At 33.2% G+C, this 25,061-nt stretch overlaps 1 protein-coding gene, 2 long non-coding RNA genes and 1 pseudogene across 5 annotated transcripts; 1 reads left to right on the top strand and 3 right to left on the bottom strand.

Annotated features, from left to right (window-relative positions):
* Window positions 1-272: 272 nt before the first annotated feature.
* Window positions 273-11,041, bottom strand: LOC145936111 (uncharacterized; annotated as a pseudogene).
* Window positions 11,042-15,460: 4,419 nt separating this feature from the next.
* LOC145935966 (luciferin 4-monooxygenase-like) lies at window positions 15,461-20,312 on the top strand. Of its 3 annotated transcripts, XM_083037799.1 has the most exons (8): window positions 15,461-15,566; window positions 16,067-16,195; window positions 16,332-16,539; window positions 16,922-17,409; window positions 17,999-18,176; window positions 18,342-18,563; window positions 18,889-19,118; window positions 19,789-20,312. In XM_083037799.1, the coding sequence occupies exons 1-8, from the start codon at window positions 15,531-15,533 to the stop codon at window positions 19,948-19,950; spliced, it is 1,653 nt and encodes a 550-aa protein (XP_082893925.1). In that variant the 5' UTR covers window positions 15,461-15,530; the 3' UTR covers window positions 19,951-20,312. The 3 variants fall into 3 exon arrangements, with proteins under 3 accessions (XP_082893925.1, XP_082893926.1, XP_082893927.1); XM_083037800.1 differs by lacking the exon at window positions 15,461-15,566 and having other exon boundaries at window positions 16,116-16,202; XM_083037801.1 differs by lacking the exons at window positions 15,461-15,566; window positions 16,067-16,195 and adding an exon at window positions 16,222-16,262.
* Window positions 20,313-20,764: 452 nt separating this feature from the next.
* LOC145936110 (uncharacterized) lies at window positions 20,765-22,279 on the bottom strand. Its single transcript, XR_014425326.1, has 3 exons — window positions 22,076-22,279; window positions 21,728-21,859; window positions 20,765-20,772 (listed from the first exon to the last, which is right to left on the bottom strand). It is a non-coding gene; the product is annotated as an uncharacterized LOC145936110 (long non-coding RNA).
* A 214-nt stretch (window positions 22,280-22,493) lies between these two features.
* LOC145936417 (uncharacterized) lies at window positions 22,494-23,375 on the bottom strand. The gene is made up of 4 exons (XR_014425392.1): window positions 23,156-23,375; window positions 22,896-23,092; window positions 22,707-22,767; window positions 22,494-22,623 (listed from the first exon to the last, which is right to left on the bottom strand). It is a non-coding gene; the product is annotated as an uncharacterized LOC145936417 (long non-coding RNA).
* Window positions 23,376-25,061: the final 1,686 nt, after the last annotated feature.

Here is a 25,061-nt window from a genome sequence, read left to right as displayed (position 1 = left end):
GAGCCGTACGCGGATGTCGGTGCGTCGATTCCAACGAAAATTAATTTTTCGTTGGAATTAACTAATTGTGCACGGGGCACACATTTTGCTTGGTACACCGCCAAGACTTTATTACGGAACAATCTCAATTCGAGATTTTTAATTCCAAAGAAGAATATTTGATATATATCGAGCCTTTATATTCTTAGTGTATATGTTACTATTTTAATATTTTCAACATATGATACCCCCATTACCGCTATAGAAATATTATAAAATAAACAATTTCTCACTCACCGATACTTTACACGGCACTCCCGACACGACGCGTGAATCGCACTGTGTATCGCAATGCTACCTGTAACAAATAAAATACATACATATATTAGAATAATCTTATTATTTCGCATTACAACATACACAATATAAATATGTAAGCTAGAATTAACGATAGATATATCCACGGATCGTAACACATTCGCGCACGCGAAAACAGATTAAGTTGATGGGTTATGTTGGCAAAAGATTTTACATCGAATTTTTCGCGAAATATGCGTTTCGAACAATTACGACTACATATTAACGTTGAAATTATGATATGCGATTGATAAATATTACAATACAAGGGTAGAAATCGTTTCTAACGATTATGCTTACTAATTAATCACAACGGGACGCAGCTCGAACTGCCTGATACTCGCGGCGTTTTGGTAATGGCCGAAGCTACAAACATCGGCAACTTCATTCTAATAGCGCGCGCGCGCGATACTATATGTATGACTTAATATTAATAATTAATTAAAACTCGAAGGAGATTCGTTCGAAAAGATATATTATAGCTTTAGAAAAAAAAATATTAATCGAGAATAAAGTATTATAACATATTATTTACAACATATTACTATTTTATAACTTTTACCATATTATTATTTTAAAATTTAATTAGCAAATTTTCGCTTTATTAATATTTTTTGATAAAAATCAGCTGATTAAAGCGTTAATTTGTTAATTAATTTTTAAAATAATATGTTATAAAAATTAAAATAATGTTTTAAATAATATGTTATAATACTTTAAACACGATTAATATTTTTGACAGTTATCAGCTGATTTCTGTCAAAAAATATTAATTGAGAATAATGTATTATAACATATTATTTACAACATATAACTATTTTAATTTTTTACCATATTATTATTTTAAAATTTAATTAGCAAATTAACGCTTTAATCAACTGATTTCTGTGAAAAAATATTAATCAAGCGGCTGTCATCGCGAAGGTTAACAGTTTTGACAGTTGTTTAAAATAAAATTAAATAAAATCTTTGAATAAAATTGCGCGTGCTTGTGTTGTCTAGTATTTATAAAAAATAATATTTTATAGAAAATATTGGAAGAGACAAATTACGATTTGTAAAATTTTCTCTTGAATATTAATATGCGCCGTAATTTATTGATTTAAATCGATAAAAATACTACAGAAAATAGTATTGACGCCATCGTTATCGTTACTCGTGGCAGCGCAAATGGAATAAGTGAAATAAATTTAATGGAGAACGCGTTGCGGTTCGTTTAGGCGATTTCGAGCGCGAAGGTTTCGACGGGTCCGCGCAAGCCGACCTTTTTTCACGTAATTTATAACGTATCGTTGCAAATGAGGAATGTTAAGTGGTCGGCCGCGCGTATCTCCGAGTTGGAAATGCCTCTGAGGTCTTTAAAAAGTCTCGCAAACTTCATTAAGAAATTCGGCGCCTCCGGGCACGAGCGCATCCATTCTCGCTATATATACATACGAAAGTCCGGCGCGGTGGAAAAAGAACTTTTAAATTTAGTTGGCTTAACTGACTCCGCCCGGCAGTTTAAATAAAATTACATGATTTCGGAGCGGGACGAGAGACTTAACGACTTGCTACTCCCTGTCTTCCTTCCCCCCCCCCTTCTCTCCCCCTGCGATTCGCTCATAACGTAATCCTCGGTTGATATACATCGAGACGAGCCGGATTCCCCAGATGAACTAGAAAAATTGGCTCACTCTGTCATTAAGTCGGTTTTGTTAATTAACTCGTAACATCTTTATTCGGCCGATGAAGATTCAGATTCAGATTGAGTAGAATGAAATTAAGTATTAAGATAAATCGGAAGACAATATTATTTTTTTGTTATTCAGTCTATTTAATTCTGTAGAAATCAAGAAATTATTTTATTACTTCGATGTTGTCGAAGCAAATAGTTGCATGGAGTACATGTAACGGATATTTTGCACGAGAAGAATTTTTGATATTATGGTATCTGTGTACAACGAACAGATTTTGTAGCCTGATCAGAAGCAAAAATCCTTTCTGCGAAAAAAAATGTTCAAATATATATGATGTAATAGATATCGCGTGCTTTCAACTGTATAAATATTTGTCAAATTCACAGTCGATTTTGTCTTATTATTAGCGACAAATTGGACATCATATTTTAGAACGCAAAATTTTTATTATTTTTCTTGAAATAAAATAAAGTTGAAATAATAAAAAAATCTTATTATAATTTTGAAGTTATACCAAAACTTTTTAATCAACAAGTTACATGTTATGTATGATTCTCTGTTTAATCAAAAAATTATATGTATGATTTATTATGCTATAGAAAAAGTTAAAACCTATTTTAAGCGAATAGCATTTTCCTTACTTTATCAATTAGTAATCAAAAGCGCGCGACGACACCAGAACACTTTGTATATTCAGCCCATCCTCTGACCAACTGTGTTTCCGTCCTATCGATTGCTCGTTGCAATCAGTAATTCGATTTATGCTGTCCGAGAACAGTTGCTGTTGATCGACAAAAGCACGGCCGCTAAAGGATCGAGAAACGAAGCGGTAGCTCGACGACGACAAGGTGCTCGTGTAATCAAGGAAACGATCGAATTATAGCTGCTTGCGAAAGGCTGATTGCTCGCCTTTTTAATTACCCTCTCTTCGTTCGGTCGACACTCTACTCGGGGACTCGGACCTTTAATTGGCGCTCGTAATTAAGCGTTTCCTTTTCCACTCATCGTCCCGATCCGCGACGTGATCGTTCCGAAACAGTGCGCGTATGCGAAAAATAGAATGCAAAAAGCAGAAATAAGGCAGTGATAAAGTGTTTTAAATATAAATCATCATACGCGATTTAAGTCACTTGCGTATAAGATTGTGAATAATCTCGTGACGACGTTAAATTTTTCTTTAATGTGATTTCTACGCAAAGCACAATCTTACTCGAAATGATCTCTTTCGGAATGGCTCTATTGGTTTACCTTTGGAGATCCCTTGAGTGTATTATTTATTGCAACAAATTAAAAATAGAGAAATTAACGAAAAATCAATATATATTAATTTAAAAGTTAATATGTAATTAAGTTAATATTATGAAAAAATAAATCTATTTCTCTGTTACCGTTTTAATATTTTAACTCAACAATAACATTATATTGTCTAAAAAAAGCTGATACAATAATACAAAATAATGTGCAATATTATAATAAAAAAATCTCATAAAGAAATTTGATATTTTTTTTAATTTAATCGCGATACACAATTTGATATAATTATTTCAAGTGAGATATCATTAAGTTGATGGAGAGGAATAAATCTCGCTCCAAGTTTCTCCTGCGACCTCTGGTATTATTTCTTTCGCCGTCAGCCGCAAATTGAGGATTCCCAGGTTTATAGACGAGATCGGATGAAATTAATGGCAACGAGGGAAGGATTACGAGATCGCAAGACGGGCCGAGCAGGTGACCGAGGTCGAGAAATAGCGTGGAACGTCGTTTTGTGAACAAATTCTGACAGCGAGGAAGGAATTCCGAGCTTTCCGACGCGAATCGTGCACGTTAAATCCGGTTACTTAGCAGATTGAACCGCCGGAATGGAATTCAAACCGATGCCATGGTTTAGGGGACGTTTGATCAAGCGACGCACGCGGAGAATTTTATTTCCAGTCGTTTCGTTCCTTTTAAATCAAACCGACGAATATGTTCGCACTTCCTGGATTAAAAATTTGATTCGCTCAGATATTATACAGATAATCGCACAATTAGCGTTGCAACTTTCAACTCTATTCTAGGATACCGTATATAATAATTTATATAAAATAATTTAAGAAAAATCAAGAAATATTTAGAAGCAAACATATACATATATACATATATAATACTCAAAATAGCAGAAAATATCTTGGAATTCTTTGAATTTTTCTTAAAATTACTCTACATAAATTCCTCAAAATTGCGCTTATTTTATCATAATCATGATGTGAGAACATTTTGCAATCTGCTGTCTCCGATAACAATGCCGATTGATCGCCGTTCACTCGTCAGAAAGAGAACCTGTCCACATTGATTAGACGGATGTTAGGGGCGTCTACTTTCACCAGCATATATTATCGAGTTAACAGCGCAAGTCTAATTACATCCCCGTCTAATTAGCTGTCGTTGAGCGCGTTGCGTCGTCGTGTAAACATTCGAACACGCCCGTGTCGGAACAAAGCGTGTCGCGACGATTAACGGCCTCGAATTGAATTCCGCCCTGTATCGCCTCAGAAGGAACATGAGATAACCCCGATGACCGTGAGACGAGCATAATTACGGGCTGTGCAAGCATATTGATAAGGGGGATTTCGTGTCGATATAGAGAACCGCGTATCGATAACAGGGCACATAAGCAATTCCACAGTCGGCGGCAAGTCGAAGACTACTTGCACTAAGGCGGGTCAACTATCGGACAGAAACGCAATAGGTCGAAGGGAAATCCTAGATTTCCCCCGAGGACTTCTTCGGGAAGCGCACCAATCGACCGATGCCTCACGAGCCTCTCGCCTACTGCTACTTTTGTATGGCAGTCAAATACTACATCCGCGAATGTACTCGAATTCAATTCAATCCACGTTGATAGTCCGCTTTGCAGCTCAAGAATGATTAAAAATAAAAAATTTGTTTTTAAAGAGCAGATTAAAAAAAAAGGTTGTAAATTTCTTGTATGTCATGCGGAATTGTAATCGTATACAAATTTTATACATTAGTTTATGATAAATTACATATTATATGTATATTTTTTTAAACTCTTTGTTGCAAACATTATCGTTTGTTTTATTAATTGTTGATTTTATATCGTGAGTATTATTAAGAAATATAAGCTCCCTCTCGATATATGTATATTAATATGTATCAGAACAAAGCTTGTACGCACAGAACTTATACACGTAGGATAATCACAGAAATGAAAACAACAAAAATTGTTTCCGAACAACAGGCTTACATAATGTATATAATCAATTTATGCGAAAAAAATATTGACTTTTTGAAATGTTATTTTTTAATCATAATTTAAAGCAATAAAAAAATATAATTCAGATACATTTATTATTTTACCAAAGACTTTTTGAGAAAATAAAAATTCAACACGAAAATGAAACGCGCGCGCACGTGAAAGAGAGAGAGAGAGAGAGAGAGAGAGAGAGAGAGAGAGAGAGAGAGAAGAGAGAGAGAGAGAGAGAGAAGAGAGAGAGAGAGAGAGAGAGAGAGAGAGAGAGAGGTAGAGAGAGAGGGTTGGGTGGGAGGGGTGGGAGGGAGTGAGAGAGGGAGGGAGTGAGAGAGGGGCGGGGGTGAGAGGGGCGGGAGGGAGAGAGAGGGGTTGAGAGGGGAAAGGGTGAGGGGGATGGAAGGGTGGGGGAAGAAAAGAGTGGGGGGAGGGAAGAGTGGCGGGGAGTGAAAGAGGGGGGAGGGGGCGGAAGAGTGGGAGGGGAGGGGAGAGTGAGGCGCGAGGGAGAGGAGGGATGGAGAGGAGAGGAGAGGAGAGGAGAGGAGAGGAGGAAGAGGAGAGGAGAGGAGAGGAGAGGAGAGGAGAGGAGAGGAGAGAGAGGAGAGGAGAGGAGAGGAGAGGAGAGGAGAGGAGAGGAGAGGAGAGGAGAGGAGAGGAGAGGAGAGGAGAGGAGAGGAGAGGAGAGGAGAGGAGAGGAGAGGAGAGGAGAGGAGAGGAGAGGAGAGGAGAGGAGAGGAGAGGAGAGGAGAGGAGAGGAGAGGAGAGGAGAGGAGAGGAGAGGAGAGGAGAGGAGAGGAGAGGAGAGGAGAGGAGAGGAGAGGAGAGGAGAGGAGAGGAGAGGAGAGGAGAGGAGAGGAGAGGAGAGGAGAGGAGAGGAGAGGAGAGGAGAGGAGAGGAGAGGAGAGGAGGAGAGGAGAGGAGAGGAGAGGAGAGGAGAGGAGAGGAGAGGAGAGGAGAGGAGAGGAGAGGAGAGGAGAGGAGCGGAGAGGAGAGGAGAGGAGAGGAGAGGAGAGGAGAGGAGAGGAGAGGAGAGGAGAGGAGAGGAGAGAGAGAGAGAGAGAGAGAGAGAGAGAGAGAGAGAGAGAGAGAGAGAGAGAGAGAGAGAGAGAGAGAGAGAGAGAGAGAGAGAGAGAGAGAGCGTTACAGAGTTTTCAGTTAAATACCGGTAAGCTCGCGCGCCGCTTTCTGTGTGCTTGCTACTTCAATATTTAAGGATTGGCGCTCCCGTGTTTGAAAATGCTTACGGGAAATTGTCGGATGCCATGTTGTTCGACCATAGCATGAACATACTTATGGTAAATCATGTAACATATTCTATGCAGACACAATGTATAATATCAGGAATTACAATCCATTTCACTATAATATATACTTTGACTCCTAGATGTTTCTGTACATTCAGATGCGTGTGTCGGAAAGCATACTGTGCGTGTAAGTTACATATTGTATAATCAAGAGACACGGTAGTGTTTCGCGCCTAGTTTGGGCGAAGCCGATCCCTTAGTAGCGAGGCACCGTGTATCTTTACGCGAATCGGACAGTTGAGAGTATTATAGATTTCGGATGCTCAATAACGACTGAAGCGATCGAGTTTTTACTAGGCTTAATCGATAGATTGAGTTCGATTTATATAATGAAAGTGTCTTTATTTTTGTTCTACATGCTTTGTAAGCGGAAATATCATAATGCAAAGTCTAAATATGAAAAATTTCTTTTAAGAAACGTCCACGTCATCATCATCATCGTTCACGCATATATTAATCAATTTCAAAATTAACTTTTAGCATATTGTTTAATTTAGCAGTGCCTAGTTTTTTTAATTAAAATTTTTTAATTTTTTTTATTTGTATTTATTTTAATAATTTTTTAATTTTTATACTATTCTACATAGGTTTGCAACTTTAATTTTTCACTGGTTCATTATACGACTCTATAGGTTTGCAACTTTAATTTTCCACTGGTACAAAAGTTTCTACTTTCACTTGGCGCGCAATTTTTTTTTATATCATTACTTTTGTAGTACGATTCTACATGGGTTTGCAATGGATAATTTTTCATATGATTCTACATGGGTTTGCAATGAGTAATTTTTCATACGATTCTACACATGGGTTTACAATGGGTAATTTTTCACTACTGGCGTGCCCATTCACTACTGGCGCCTTTTTTTACCTTTTTTTTAAAGGTAAGTTTTTATAGGGATATCATTCATTTTTGTATATGATTTATATTTACTAGGGTTGCTCAAATAATGCCATTTTTTTCAGAAACTATTTATTAAACAGGTTTGAAATGTTTTTAAACATACATGGATATTTCTTCTTTTTAAATATATATTATTTTTTAATATAATCTCAATCAACTTCTATAACCTTATACCAGCACGATACAAGTATATGTATGCCTTTACTGTATCAACTCTTGTTTTTTCTACGTAACCATGTCATCACAGCTTCAATCATCCCCTCATTATCTTCCCAATCTTGTTTCGCAGAGATCTTTAAATTATATGTTTAACACAGTTTAGCGATAGCTTCCAATATTTAACTTTTTGAACCACTTAATTAAATGCACTTCGCGAAATACGGTTTGGAAGATGAAGAGGGCGTGATTCAAATGTGAAAACATGGTTACGTGGAAAGCACAAAAGTTGGTACAGTAAAGGCAAGTAAATACATATAATGTATCGTACTGGCATAAAGCAATAGAAGTTGATTGAGATTACCATGTATATTGTGTATAAATTGTTGAATAAATATTCTGAAAAAATAATGTAGGGCATTACTTTTTGAGCAACTCTGGTACTATTCCAAAAGATTACAATGTCCTCATTCTGTATCTGTAATGTAAAACATATTTAAATCATTAGAATACGGACATATATGCAAAATATACTGTTTCTTTATTTTATATTAACAATTATATACTTATGAAAGAAATAGTAGCATAGGATGGCAGCGTAACAAGAAAGTAATTATTATTGTGAAAGAAATATAGAACATCACATATAAGTAATATTGCATATCACATGTATGTAGTATACATTGCAAAATGTAGATCCTTCTATTTCTTTCTTGAATACATATTTATATAATGATATTTGCAACTACTTTCTTGTTACGTTATCTGTTGCGGGAGCGTGTCGTGAGGTGCGCGAGGAGCGACACACACAGAGTTCCCGGGGCGCCAAGCAAGTAACGTGCTAACATATATGAGTCTTATTATTCTCATAAGCGATCCCAATACATTATCATTTTACTATTTCTTTCATAATAATAACTACTTTCATGCTACGCTACCATCCTACTATTTCTTTCATAAGTATATAATTATTGATATAAAATAAGGGAGCGAATAATAAAAGCTAATAATAATAAATAACGTAAAGATGTATTTTTGATAACTCATAGCACTCATAATAGTGCTATGAATGCATGCGCAATAAAAAATGTATATAAATTCTTTATAAATATTATTTATTCACTTTCTTATTTTATATTAACAATTATAAATAACAAGATACATTTTGCAATATTATACTACATGTATGTGATATACTAAATTTTTTTCATAATAATATAACTATTTTTTTGTTACGCAACCATCCTATTATTTTTTCATAAGAATATAATTGTTAATATAAAATAAAGAAGTAAATAATTTGGAAATAAGAAGCTGCAAAATAGAATTTTAACAGAGGCACGTTCTGTAAATAAAATACAATCAGCAACACTCTCTATGGAATAATACAATATATAATGTGTCAAAACTTTAAATTTACAAAAGATTGCAAAGAGAGAAATAAAATGTTTGGAACACAATGCTTATTATATTTTGGTAATCACAAAACTGTTAAAGACTTAAAATTGATTCTTTTTACAAGTAATATTAGTTATTATTATTTGTATATGACAAATTAGCAATATTATAATACTACTATGTGATTCATCAATAATTTTCCTATTTATTATATTTATAAGAATGATAAGGGTAATAGAATTATCTTTATCTATTATACTTTATCTGATATAAATAAAATATTTCTTTTTAAAACTTTGTAACTTTTCTTTTGTGTAGAATAAAAAATACTTTTGATCCTCGATAAAAATTACTTCATACCTCTATATTTTATTTCTATGTATATATTTCTATGTATATATTTCTATGTATATATTTCTATGTATATATTTCTATGTATATATTAGATACATAAAATAGAAAGAGAAGTAAAAAAAATATCTTATAGATATTAAAAATTTAAATATATAACTCTAATCAACACATACCTCCAATATCATATATATCATCATTGTTTGATTCATCATCCAATACATTATAGGTTGAAGCATTTGCTTGTAATACGTTTGAGATATCAATTTTAAATTTGTCAGAAGTATTGAAACTTATTTCATTCGTATTATCAGATGCTTCTGAAATGAATTGTTCAAATGTATTTTGCTTACAATTAGTTGTATCATGCATGCTAAATTATAAAATTTCATTAATTTATTGTATAAAGTATTATATGTTTAATTAAATTAATATTAAATAAGCACAAACATACTTTAGTTCTATATTGAGCCAGTCTAAAGAGAGCCATACTCTTAAATCACATGGCAAGCTTTGATTTTTTGAAATCCAAGGTAGACCAACGTGCTCAAAGTTCTTGAAACAATTATATAGGTTATTGTTTATTTACGCCGGCCGAAAAGGCGTTATTTAAAGTATTTACTTAAAAGCAGAGAAAAATATAGAATCGGAAGGATCTGAATAGCTCAGTTGGAAGAGCAGTCGCCCGACAAGCGAAAGGTCTCGGGTTCGATTCCCGATTCAGCGACTTTCGGATCTATATTTTTCTCTCGCATCTAATTCTTTAGGGGGGTTAGAGGGGATGTATGGAATAAAAATCTCAAGTATGAGATTATTCCATACAAGACTTGGCAGTATACCAAGTAGTAAAATTCGTGCCCTGTGCACAATTAATTTAATTCCAGCGAAAAATTAAATTTCGTTGGAATACGCATCAACATCCGCGTTCGGCTCTTAAGGCCTATCACTTATATTTGTATTTAATACGGAAGAGCCTTAATAGTAATTCTTATTGTTTATTAATTATATAGGTTGTTGTACCAGTTACAAGATTTCCTGAGTATTATTCTTGAGCAAAACCTATAAAGAAATGAATATTATTACCATAATATATATAAATATTATTACCACAAATAAAGAAAACAATGAGTTTACAATTTATAAAAATCGTACCAAATCCTGCTCACAGTTGCATAAGCGACTATATAAAGCAATACTCCACACATGACCTAAATTTATTCGTGCTTTTAAGAAGTGCGCAGAATATCTTGCTATATTTTCTACTTTAGTCATAAGTTTCGCAAAGCCTTGTATCCTCACGAGTACATATTCCAGCATTTGTTTACTAGGTAATATATGAGTTCCAGAACTGGCAGACACGCAGCAGTGGTGGCTGCGATGGCTGTACAGCAGCAGTGATGGCTGCAAAAAATAAAAATAATAAAAATTATTAATTAAAATTGTAAATAAAAGCGTATTAAAATTGTAAGTTGATTATTTTAATATTTATATTTATAAAATATTTGCTTGACTTACTATAATGCGATGACTGTGAAGCAGACAGTGGTGACTGCGATGGCTGTACAGCAGGCAGTGGTGGACTGCGATGACTTTGTAGCAGGTAGTGGTGGCTGCGATGGCTGTGCAACAGGCAGTGGTGGCTGTGCTGACAGCCGAATTCTTGCATTGGCAGCAAGGGCAGCTGCCAATTGGCGCTACATGTCTGCCAGTTCTGTCAGTTTTAACCTAAAAAAACAATATATTTATTTATTTATTTTATATTAATAATCCCAGCAAACACAGATATATAATTGTTGTACTACACGTAACTAACCTGCATGTTATATGTAACATACATGTTAAGCCTAGTCTACAATGGCAGTAAGCAGTATAGAGTAAGCAGTAAGCAGTAAGCAGTATGAAATGAGAATTGCCCATTTCGTTACTCCCGGTCTTTACATCCACTAAAAACAGTATACTCTCTATTCCTATAGCCTTGTTATTGCCATTGTATACTGTTTTTAGTGGATGTAAAGACCGGGAGTAACGAAATGGGCAATTCCCATTTCATACTGCTTACTGCTTACTGCTTACTCTATACTGCTTACTGCCATTGTAGGCTAGGCTTTAGTTGCAATTATTGATGATATGAAATAAGAAAGCGAATAAAAGCTAATAATATAAATAATAAATATTACATACGCACTACTGATTTAAAACCATATGTACTAATTAAATCATTAATGCGTACAAAAAATTAATTACCTGATTTAGAAGTACTAATGTCTTCTTCTTCCTCGCTATTCCTCGCTATGGTTGGTTAAGCTTCCGAAGAATACACCATTAATTTATTAATAATCTTCCCGGAACATTTAACCTATAAGCACACATCTGTCTGTGGTAAATATTACGAAGCACTAGCGCCCTTGTACCAAAAGCTGGAACTGTACAAGAATCGCGCATGCGCATTGAGGACTTGCGTGAACGATGATGATAATGAAATGATGACGACGTGGACGTTTCTTACACCAAAAATTTCATATTGAGACTTTGCATCATAATATTTCCGTTTACAAAGCACATAGAGCAAAAATAAAGACACTTTCCTTATATAATTCGACCTCAATCTATCGATTAAGACTAGTAAAAACTCGATCGCTTTAGCCGTTATTGAGCATCCGAAATCTATGATTATCTCAACTGTCCGATTCGCGTAAAGATACACGGTGCCTCGCTTCTAAGGGGTCGGCTTCGCCCAAACTAGGCGCGAGACACTACCGTGTCTCTTGATAAGGAAAGTGTCTTTATTTTTGCTCTATGTGCTTTGTAAACGGAAATATTATGATCGTACTACAAAAGTAATAATATAAAAAAAAATTGCGCGCCAAGTGAAAGTAGAAACTTTTGTACCAGTGGAAAATTTAAGTTGCAAACCTATAGAATCGTATAATAAAACAGTGAAAAATTTAAGTTGCAAACCCATGTAGAATAGTATAAAAATTAAAAAATTATTAAAATTAATACAAATAAAAAAAATAAAAAAATTTTAATTAAAAAACTAGGCACTGCTAAATTAAACAATATGCTAAAGTTAATTTTGAAATTTAGCAGTGCCTAGTTTTTTTAATTAAAATTTTTTAATTTTTTTTATTTGTATTAATTTTAATTTTTTAATTTTTAATGTTTGTATTAATTTTTAATTCTGTATTTTATGTGTTTTGTCTTATTTTTTTGTTATGATTCTACATGGGTTTGCAACTTTCAGCGTGAAGAGAGGTCTATAATTATACGATTCTACATGGGTTTGCAATTTCCAGCGTGAGAGGTCTCTATAATTATACTATTCTACATGGGTTTGCAACTTAAATTTTTCACTGGTTTATTATACGACTCTATAGGTTTGCAACTTAAATTTTCCACTGGTACAAAAGTTTCTACTTTCACTTGGCGCGCAATTTTTTTTTATATTATTACTTTTGTAGTACGATTCTACATGGGTTTGCAATGGATAATTTTTCATATGATTCTACATGGGTTTGCAATAGGTAATTTTTATACTACATTTCTACATGGGTTTGCAATGAGTAATTTTTCATACGATTCTACACATGGGTTTGCAATGGGTAATTTTTCACTACTGGCGTGCCCATACTAGGCGCCTTTTTTTACCTTTTATGAATATACACTGCATTCGCAATGATTTTGTGCTTTACATCATAATATAAACATATAATAACGAATTCATAATAACGAAATGTTTGATAATAACAAAATAGCGAAAAATGAATATTTTCTCTCATTTTATTTTTTAATATTTAAGCAATTATTTTTTTGCTCTCTCTTTCTCTCTCCCTCCTCCCTTTCTCTCTTTCTTACACGCTCATATATACAGATAAAATTAATTGAGTTAATTAATGTAATATTCTTTCTTTTAAAGCTCTCTTTGAGATGTTTAAGAGTTTAAAGATGTAAAATGGTGGCCGTGCATAACTTAGGAATACGCAGTTTATACTTGTAAATGCCTAAAACACGTGAATAGTTTATCTGCGGAACCATTTCCCGATGTGTAAATGAAACAGCACAGAGAGTGGATCTGAATAATTAAATATGGACATACCGATTCCTCGTGAGATCGCATTGCAATATTCACCTTCATTAGAATAACTACTCGTCATGAGCAACGAAAATCATAATATTACGTGATTGCAATCGCTAGTTAAATCTTAAAAATATTCAAAATATTACAATCCACTATAATACAGTCATTATTTTGTGTGTATGAATAGATTAGATAATATATTACGTAAAATTTAAATCTTTGTAAAAAAATTGTTTGTATAAAATATTGTTATCTGCAATAGTAATATAATAACGTTATATGATATAAACTCAAGTTCTTGTTACTCAAGTACACGAAACTTCCTGCGACATACAACAAGAGGAAGATAAAGATCAAGTCAAGTAGAATCTCAGGTTGTTTGGCCGAACATGAGCCATGATGAAAGCGTTGTATCGTTGTGAGCATATAATTTCTCGAAGCTTGTTAAATTTTTTCTACGTTGCTTGAACGTTGATGCAAAATTTCAATTCTCCTTATTCGTGAATGAAATAATTCATCATCAATCGAAAATCAACTTCTCAGTAAAACAAAAATACTCGATATAAAAATCGGGAGACTTGAAACGATGTGTTCATTCTGTTTATTTTTATTTAATAGAATAGCCTTCATGATAAAAATTGATATCAATTAATAAGAATTATATTCTGATAAGAAAATCTTTTATTCAATAAATGGATACTTATATGAAACAATTAAATTTCTGTCTTATTCATGTTATTTTCATTTTATTGATGCTTTCATAATTTTACTACATTCTGAACGTACATATAATATCCTGAAATATATAAAAAAAAATTCTTGGTGATAGTTTTGAGATTACCATCAAAGTGCGAATAGAGAGTTTAAAAATTAACAGTAATGCCGCGAATGTGTAGATAGAGAACTGCAGAAAGGACAGAGGCTGGATAAGGTGAGAACATTGAGATTGTCGATACCAAAGGAAAGTTCGAGAAACAGGAACATTGCTGTCACCTTGAGTCGGCGGCGGCATAGTGCACTCTCGTGTCACGTTGCCGCATTCATAAAATGGTTAGAACTTAGGACCGACAACCAACGCTATCCAATTAACTCTTTAACGTTGTTTAATGCAATGATAAACTATGCCAAAATAAAGAGTGAAACGAAAGTACGATATACCATATTTACAAAAATATGTATGTAAAAATATATTTATATTCACTATATACACATAATCATGATTTTTGTCAAAATTTTGATTAAATAAATGTGAATTTTAAAACTCTTGTGAGTTTTTTTTTCGATCCAAATTATAAAATGCAAAGAAAAATCGATTCAATAAGAGATAATATTTTTTTAAATATTTATAATTGATATCTTGCAATTAAACTTATAACTTTTGGAGTTACTACTATTGCTATGAACAAATTCAGTTATTCAGACGTATGGTATATAGATATACCCACGTTTAATAGAGAATTTTTTCAAACAATTGTTTATTGCGTGCGCTCCTCTTTTTTATCGATAGTTCAATATTTCTTCGATATAAAAGTGTTTTCTTTTGCGACATTTTGTTAGAATAAAATCGGATCGTTGCATTAAATTAGTGGTTTGTTCAGAGAGAGACTCGGAATTACTAAACAGAATGAGAGTAACGTTCGCAAATGAGACTTGCGCATCCGTGCTTGCATACAAATATTTGTCTTTCCTCGGTACATCACGACAGCATTGTTTCGCAACGCGCTTGCAAATCGTGGATTTTTTTCCTAATGGATCTCTCCGCTATGATAATTCCCATCGTAAAAACAAATTTCCGAGGAAATATTGATGTATTCACTATTCGCCACGAGACTACTTTCCTTTCATTCGTGTTAAAGTTGTGCAGTTTAATATGTTGTCGCATTTTATAATTGTTTAATGTTATCGCATTTTATAATTGTATAAGTGAATGTTATCATATCAGTAGTCGATAAATACATGAACGATAATAAAAGCCATGCGCTCAATGCTGTGCGTTTAATCATTTACAAAAGCTTTACACGACTCGTTTTCAGAATATATAAATAGTGTCAAAAGAGAGAGTGTGTATTTTTATACAATGATGAACTTAAAGGATCAAGATATCATCGAAGAGGTATAGATACAATAAAAATTATTAAAAGTCTAGTTAGCGCAATTTGTGTTTTTAAGTTTTTAAGATTTTTCTTTATTTGAGACTTAGAAGGTTTCGTAACTACGTTTCTCTTTCTCTCTCGATCATAATAATTAATTTCTGCATTTAAATACTATAGAAAAATGAATTAAGAGCCTGCTACACTAAAAACAATTGTTAATTTGACTAAACCGTTCAACTAAATAGTATTTTATTAACTGAACATATAAAAATATTTAAATTAAATATAACATATTAAATCTAACAAAATGTGTATTTGACTTAAATATTAATATATGTTCAATTAACAAAATAGTAATTTAGTTGAACGGTTTAGTCAAGTTAAGAAATTTTTTTTTCAGTGTACATGGCACATGTACATGTACTTTAATGCTGCAATGCGCAATTTGTCATCTCCGGTATTTAACTTTTTTAATTTTATTATCGTCAATTAATTATACTTGTGTCATACAAATTTTCAGGATAATCTAATATTTAGAATAGAGGATAACATATTGATCGGCAAAGAAGTATCGATTCGCGATGAATGCATAAATGTCGGAGCGTTGGTGTTGGAAAAGCTGCGGAGCAAAGCGGAATTCATCGCGCAAGTAATTAGTAAAGTCTACTTCTATGGAGAAGGTGTCGATAGAGACACGCCATTGAATCGACTTTAACGTAAATTCCGCTAATGTAGTCGCCTCTTAACCCCCGCTCGTTCGATCCGTAATGCGTATATGTGTGTAGGTGGAGGCGGTTACCGACACAAAGACCACTTTCGCGGAAATGACGGAGAAAAGCGTGAAATGCGCGCTGTGGTTGAGAGAGCAGGCTGTTCAACCGGGCGACATAATCGGCATTTGCACTCACGATCACTTGCAATCATACGTACCGCTGCTAGCGGCACTCTACGTCGGCGCCATTAGCAGCCCGTGGGACGACGAGCTCTCTCCAAGTACGTTACTACTTTTCTCCCGCTTTTCTAGCTTGTTCTCGGTTCTTTTTTCGCGCCGAGCATTAAATCACCAACCGCCGAACGAGATCCGATTTTCCGCACGTACAACGTGGCGATGCCGTTGTTACAAAGCATTTCATTTCAGTCTTTTCCTCTTTTGATTTTCTACTTTTCTTTCTTTTTTTTTTAATCAGTCGGCGTGACTCAACGCGAAAAAGCATTCAAATTACTCGCATAGTTTCGTTTTTATCTTTGTCACAAATCCGCAACGAACATGGTAGATAATGCGTACAAATATTATAACAAAAGTAATGCTAACGTCGCGTCGAGACTTTTTCAAATGTGCGGAACAAATTTATATAGAAATTTTTTAATTTTTCAGCGACCGCGCGTTTTTTTCTCTCGCTAACGAGACCGAAAATAGTGTTTGCGAATGTTGATTCGATCGAATGTTTGGCACGGATCATCGAGGAGGATCATCTGGACATTAAACTAGTGGTATTCGGCGAGCTAGCGGGATTCGAAGACGTACCTCTAACACGCATTTTAAGTTCCCAAGATATGGCAAAGATCGACGAATTCGAGTGCTCGAAGCTGACTAGTCCGAATCAAATCGCGACGATCGTTTGTTCATCTGGCACCAGTGGTTTTCCGAAAGGCACTGAGATCAGCCACGCCTCGATGATCAATTACATGACTCACGTGAAAATTCATGATCTCAGAGGGCACGTATCTTTGTGGACGCCTTCCATGCGTTGGTATTGCGGTCTGTTCATCGTCATCAAAGCTATTCTAGATTATTCCAAGAGGATCATAGTCCCGGATTACGATAATGAAGACAAGCTGTGCTACTTCATCGAGAAATATGAGGCAAGTGATGGAAGATTAATATACAGTCGTGTAATTGCATATTAACGGCGAATCAGAATCTCCTCAACATATATATATATATTTTTTTTTTGATAACAATAAAAAATTAATAAATAATCGTAAGATGACTTGATAAATAATGTATTATTCTAGCGAACAATTTTAGTAACAACAATTATTTAAAAGGCTTTATAAAATATTTTTTTAGCGACAAACACAGGCTTGTCTATATAATGTATATAACATTTTATAAATTAATTGTAAATTTATGCAAATTTACGAGATCAAATTTGGCGATATCACGTGATTTATTATGCACTTCTTGCACACGACCTCTGTTAGCGTTATTATTTCCATTTGGGGATATCCTTGCGTATAGAGGGTATTATTTCACGCGATATTACGCTCGCGCGTTCGCGTTAATTTGTGTTAATTTATGTCGCGTGGCGAATTTGCTAAAGGATAACATGAAGCTCGAATTGAGGCGCATCTACAACTGAGTGTGATAGTTGTGCCGAATGATTTATTGCTTCGTGCAGGTAATATCGCGCGGGAACGTTCGAATTTAACGGCGTCGTTTTGCATTCAGGTATCCTGGTTTAGATGCGATTCCTGCTTCCCTATCCGGCTGCTAAAGTTTGGCGTATTAAGCAGGTACCGGCTACCGACATTGAAAATCCTTTTGTTTGGCGGTGCACATTTTCGGAGAGAGCTACAGCAGACTCTAGTAAAACTTTTGCCGCACACCAATGTCATATTATGTTACGGTGAGTTGTACGATACTATCATCGAGATGACAGATAATAAATCGTTATTAAAATCTTGTCATTTTTCGTACAAGTGCGATAATATAAACAATGTTTTCATTTAAAATACATACGGTGAACATGCGACGCGAAAGAAAAACGATTTTTGCAACAAACTGCCCACAGGAATGACGGATTACGGTGGATTATGTGCCTGTCAGACGAAATACAGTAAACCGGGCAGCTGTGGATTTGTTTGCGAAACAGGACGGCTGAAGGTGGTCGATTCTAACACAGGGAGGATCTTGGGGGCTAACAAAACCGGAGAAATATGGGCCAAATCGTCGTACATGATGAATGGATACTACAACAACCCTGAGGCTACGAAGAATGCTATCGATTCGGACGGTAAGTATAAAATAGTTCGACGCGTTATTGTTTAGAACAGATACTTTCGAAAATATATCATCCCAGAGCTTGCATATTTTTATTTTAGAATACTCTCAAATCAAAAATAATGAAAATAATTTCCGTTATTAATATCAAAGCATCGATATAATTTTTACATGTTATAAATAATAAATTAAGAAATATTTTTATCGGCTCTCAGTATTTAATAACTAAATGATTCTTAAATTCGGCCTAAGAGCCAAGCACGAAAATTAATTCTAATTTTATAAATAATAATTAAAAACTGCCAAATCTTAACATGAGAAACATGCTTTAATTTTAGGATGGTTACATACGGGCGATCTCGGTTATTATGATGACGATGGTGAAATTTTCCTCATCGATAGAATATCGGAATTCATCAACTATAGAGCTATCAAAATATCGCCTGCGGAAATTGAAGCTTTGATTCAGCAACATCCCGCAGTCCTCGAAGTCGCCGTGGTGGCTGTACCACACGATATCGAGGAGGAACATGCCATGGGTTTTGTTGCGAAAATACCCGGCAAAGAAGTAATATTTATAACATGAAAATGAAAAGTCGTAATATATAATTAATGTATACATTTCATTTAAAAAATATGTATATATATGCATAATGTATACAATTCATAATACATAATGAATGACAGATGATTTATAATTTTCATCTGATCATCTTAGATCTTTTACAAAATTTTTTGTATTTCTTCTTTTCATACATGCTATAAATTATTTTTTAAATTTATTTTTATACTGACATATATAAATTTTCGCTATTAAAATGATAGCATAATGACAGGTTTATTGGATGTTTTGATATTTTTCAGAAAAATATTTGTGTAAAAAAAATATTCAAAGTAATTCATGTTGCCCTGCAAATTTTTCCTCAAAGAGGAGAAAGTTAGCTTACATAAATCTTTTGCATTTATTGACTTTTACCAAAAAGAGAATTGACCTGTTTTTGTGCACACGGCTTCAATTTACTGCAAGCTCTAAGGCCGGTATTCATAGTCCGTTCTTATTTCAAGACCGTCTTAAGTAATGTCTTAAGATGCAAATACGGCTCTGTGATTGGTTAATCACATCTTAAGATTGTACTTAAGACATTCTTAAATATAAGAACCGACTATGAATACCGGCCTAAGAGTTTAACCGTCTTGCCCTACATACGTTACATTACAATTTCTCACGTAAATTCCAGGCGACGGAGCTCGACATAACCGACTTGGTGGAGCAGAACATGCCGTGGTATTGTAGATTGCATGCGGGAGTTAAATTCATGCAAAGGCTTCCACGCACGGCTACGGGAAAAATCGCTAAGAAGGAGCTTAAGCAGATCGCTAAAAGTTATACGACAAATTGAAATTATACAAAGAATGTTGATTATATTTATGTATAACTATTTCGTAAGCAGTTTAACAAATTCAGTTATTTAAAATTTTTTTCTTTTAGTTGTGTTCTGATATTTTTTTCTATATATTATATAATTCTATATAATATAGTATAAAAATCGAATAATATATAAATTCTTTATATATATTTTATATTTCATAAATTAATATAATGCAATGTTATAGGAAATTATGAATTATCTTTTGTTTCATTAGTGAATACATAGAGCGAGGTATTGTTTTATCGTGTATTCTCGTGGCTTACGCGTATTTGTTAGATAATTATCGATGAAATATGATATTACGATAATGTCATGATACGTTAAGATATGATTATCGCTATTTATGATAAACTAATTAATAAAGCAATATAAGATAAACAATTTCTATATAAATAAATATTTTGCTATGCGTACATATAAAAAAGCCGCATGTGTATAAAATATTATTGACGAATAATAAAATATTATTTTTAAAATACTTTAAAAAAAAGAAAATTAAATTAAAAATAAAAAAAAGGTTTAATACCATATATAATAATTCTAATATGCACACATTTATGATTCTACAAAATTATATACAAACTATATTACAACTATATAGATTATAAACTATATTAAATATTAAAATTTTAAATGTCAAAATTTCTAGATTATTTTTTGATATGATAAATAGTATTTATTATTACGATTTCGCTACTTTTAAAAGGGATGGTTCAATCCTCTCTTAAATTCTGCATTAACACTTATAAAGAAAGCATATGTTTGATATTTTTTTGAACATTCTTTACAAATCTACATCGGTGTAAACAAAACAAAAAATGCATGTCATATGTTTTGTGTCATATAAAAAATATTTTGTTAATTTTGAAACCAAAAATCGATCAGATTTTATCCCGATGTAACCACATACATACGTCAACGCATATAATTTTTCGAGAAACTTTAATTCGTCTTGAAAAAAAATATATATAGCGAGAGAAGTGCAAAGTGGCAGTTGCTGCGGTTATACTTTTGTAATCGCCTTCAAAAGTAAAGCGCACAACGAAGTTTTAATATTTGTTTCATGGTGTGCTTATAACCTGACTACGCTTTCTCTGTTCGACAAGCAGAGAAAGCTCGACAAAGTGTTCGCGAGTAAGTAAACGCGCGAGGTTCGAAAAGAAGGGCGCTAAAATAATTTCCTCTCGCGCAGTCGGCCCGCTTTAAAATTAAAGTAGTTTAGCACGGTTGGATTAAGTGAGTCAGATTTAATCAAGTTATTGCGAATCGCGCGAAACTAAAACAACTATAAAATAAGTATGCATGTTGCACGATTGCTCGTGATTAAGAGTGAAACGATAATGTGTTTTAGTTATTATGTGGAAAGACACGTCGTTTTTCCGCAAGAAAATCGCATCACGATCGGTCTTCTTTAAGATAAATTTATCTTTTGCAAGTGACAGCCGAGAAATTGATGGAGCCGATGCAGGGAAATCGGGAAGACTTTTGCAGACTTCGCGAGAACGTTAAATTTGCCGAGACATTGGCCCGTATTCTCATCTCTATTTCATCGCTAAATGTTCCAATAAATGTTCTCTATATGACACGATAAGTGTTGTACTATTCTGAATATTTGTAGCGAAGTTGTTTTAGCTGTGTGATCGAAACATTTCACGCGTGCAACGGCAGATATACATATATATCTGTTATGTATTGTGGATGTGTGTGTATTATGTATGTGTGTGTATTATGTGTGTTAATATAATACAAATAAATAATAAAATAAATATACCTTCCAAAGTTTCTATACTGTTCGTGTTTGTACACTCTTCCTTGTCCGAGTCTAATATTTCTATAGGTTGATTAGTAGATATCATTTCAAATATAAAATCTCGTTTATCTAAAACATGTTATACAAATAATAAATTGTAGATAAATATTAGAAAATTGTAAATATTAGAAAAAGTTTAATATATAGGTCGATATTCTTAATCCGTTCTTATTTCAAGACTGTCTTAAATACATTGGTTTATGACAATCTTAAATATAAGAACTGATTATAAATACCATAGAATTATTCTAATAGAATATTCTAATAGTATACATTAATACATACCATTAATTTCTGCGTCAGACATATTAGATGTAAATGAAACAGGTGCGGTCTTCATAAGATGTGGTGCTATGTTAGCAATGTCAGGGTCAATATCAACTTGTACTTGTAGTGGTCCTCCACCAGTTGCCAGACATGTTTGCTTTTCCTTAGTCAATGTTTCTCTTTGAGCTTGTTTTAAATTAGTCCATAGTTTCTTTAATTGAGCGACAGTCTTCTATAATAACAAAATTTTAATGTAAAAATTTTCTGTAAAAATGTTTTATGTTTAAATAGATTTATACGACGGAAATGAACTTGACGCCAGACACTATCGTGTCTCTTGATTTGTAATTATTATTTTTACCTCTTGACAAATTAAAGTGGATCCATTATATTTGTTGCATATTTCAGTCCACGCTAGTTCCTTATCCTTTAACGTCGAACTATCGCTTTTTTAAATCTCGATTACATGTTTGTAATCATTAAGTATTTGCAGAAATACTTTCCGTTCCAATGGTGTATAATGTTTATTTTTACTGGAGTTCGGTTTTTCCTTGCATGATGACATTCTAGATAAAATTGTGTATTTATCATTAAAAATTTTAAATAATTATTATACAATAAAATTATCTTTTAATAATCTTTTACTTACTTGATAATAAACTCGAAAATAAACAGCGTACAAGCGTAGATATATTATTTAAGAAATATGCCTGCAATCAAATAAATATTATACTATTATATTCTTAATATTTATACTATTATTATATCCAATAAATTATTATACAATAGTCATATAATATTATGCAATAGTTATACAATAATCACTTAATTTTCTTACCACTATCAGATTTGTCTTTTATTGGAAACCGTTTCTTAATTCCAGCTCCTTCTTCTTCTCTCCTTCTTTCAACTTTATGCTAGACGCCTTCTTCTTTTCCTTGTCTGCCTTTTTATGCTAGTTTATTTAATATATTATTATATTAAACGCGCAAAAATTACAGGTCCGCACCCGTCCGTCTTTTTCTTCTTCTTCTTCTAAAAAATAATGTAATTTAAGAGCATGGCTAATGTAACACACAAGATGGTATACAATTGCACCTTGAATCCAATATTCTCATTGGAGGAACCCAAATATCACGGAAACAGCCGAATCGAAAATAAGAATCGCCTTAAGAATGTCTTTGCGAAGTCAATCTTAAATCAAATAAGACTTACTTGAGTAAAAGCTTCTTCGCAAAGATCGTCTTATTTTACGACTATGAAATCTGCTAACATTAAGATGGTCTGGATTGAATAAGATTGCCTTGATCAAGATCGTCTTAAGTATGGACTTAAAGCTCGACTATGAATACGGCCCAAAGATACACAATCGATCCCCTGGTAGACCTGCTAACATTAAGATGCCTACTCACTCGTCAGATATACATTAAATCCAAGACCATCTAATTTATGGGCCGTTGTCATTATTTCATTAATATATTCTTCAACAGAACTATATTTTTCAAGTTGTGCTGTATGTAACAAGAGTACGAAGCAAACTTATTTTTCTGGTAAGCCCTGAATCCTCGAACGATGCTTTCATCTGTCCCACACGTCCTTCGCCGTAGTCACTGACTGGATGTGAGAATAGTTCATTGCGTCCACGCAAAGAATTATTTTGGATGTTGCCTTTGGGTGCTTTTCAGCAAGCAACACAGGCGACACAAAGTCACACTGTGTACGACACAAGTGCTTTTCTACTATTACACAACATAACACAACATTACACAGCTCTTTAGCTAAGTCGCTTTGTGTGTGAACTCATGACTATCAACTATCTAAAAAAAAATAGAGAATATAGATATGAAAAGTTACAATCATGTAATATGACAGTCATGTTTATTCCTCTAATCTTTGACAGTTTTATATGGTTTTTCTGTTAACGCCTACGTTTAATAATCAATAATGTTTTCTTGTAAGCATTGTTCTGAAAAAATAATTTCGCTGGACGATGCTCCTAAGCACACTTGCTTTCAGGAACGTGACATTTTTTTAGAAAACAATAATATTTTATTTGTAAAAAAAAATGACAAATGTAAGTACATATACATATAAGATAGTTTTATCACATCTTTTCTATTTATATATATATGAATATTCTAACATTTTTCAGCTTCTTGTTTTAAAAGTGATCAAACTATTGCAGACACTATGATTGAAGCAAATTGTACTGTTGGGGAATCATTAGAAAATACAACAAATAAACAACGTATAAAACTAATAAACATAAAATAAATAACATTGTAGTATATATAAAATATTTAAAAATTAATTCATGATGTTATTACAGACGCTGTTTGGACTAAAAATGGTATATTAGCACTATTTGCTTTATATGAAGCAAAAATGGAAATGTTGGACAACCCTAGAGCAAAGGGTAAAATATGGCAAGCAATAGCAGTTGATTTGCAGCATAATTATGGAATTGAGGTAATATTTTTTTCAACTATTAATAAAAATCAATTTTTATGTATAAAAAGTTAATTTCATCTGAAAGATTATCTAATTTATATTATTATGATTTTTTTTTAGATGACTCATTATCAAGTAAGGTGGAAAATGAACGCTCTTTTAAAGAAATATAAAGAAATAGTTGACAACATTTCAAGATCCGATAGAGGAAATATAGAATTTGAATGGTTTGATGTCATGAATGATATTTTTGGTGATAGAAAGAATATTAAAGCAGCAAAACATACTACATCATCACAAATTTGTTTGGCCTCAACTTCTCATAAAAAATCTTCGACACCAACTGCGGAAAATATAGAAAAAAAACGTTCTTGTAAAATTTCGTCTGTCAGTAAAAAAAAATTCTGGTGAAAAAGTACCTCTTGAAAATGAATTATCTGATTGCAATAATAATAATTCTCAGAAACGAAAACATTCATCTCATGGAACAGATTCTAAAATTGCAAAAACAAAAATTGAACTTGAACAGCAATGGCTTCAGCATTTAGAAACA

Source organism: Prenolepis imparis, unplaced genomic scaffold, assembly GCF_030444845.1.
Source record: "Prenolepis imparis isolate NDT839.2.m4 unplaced genomic scaffold, iyPreImpa1.0 SCAF_5, whole genome shotgun sequence".
Lineage (NCBI taxonomy): Eukaryota > Metazoa > Arthropoda > Insecta > Hymenoptera > Formicidae > Prenolepis > Prenolepis imparis.
This window is presented reverse-complemented; position numbering and strand designations above follow the sequence as displayed.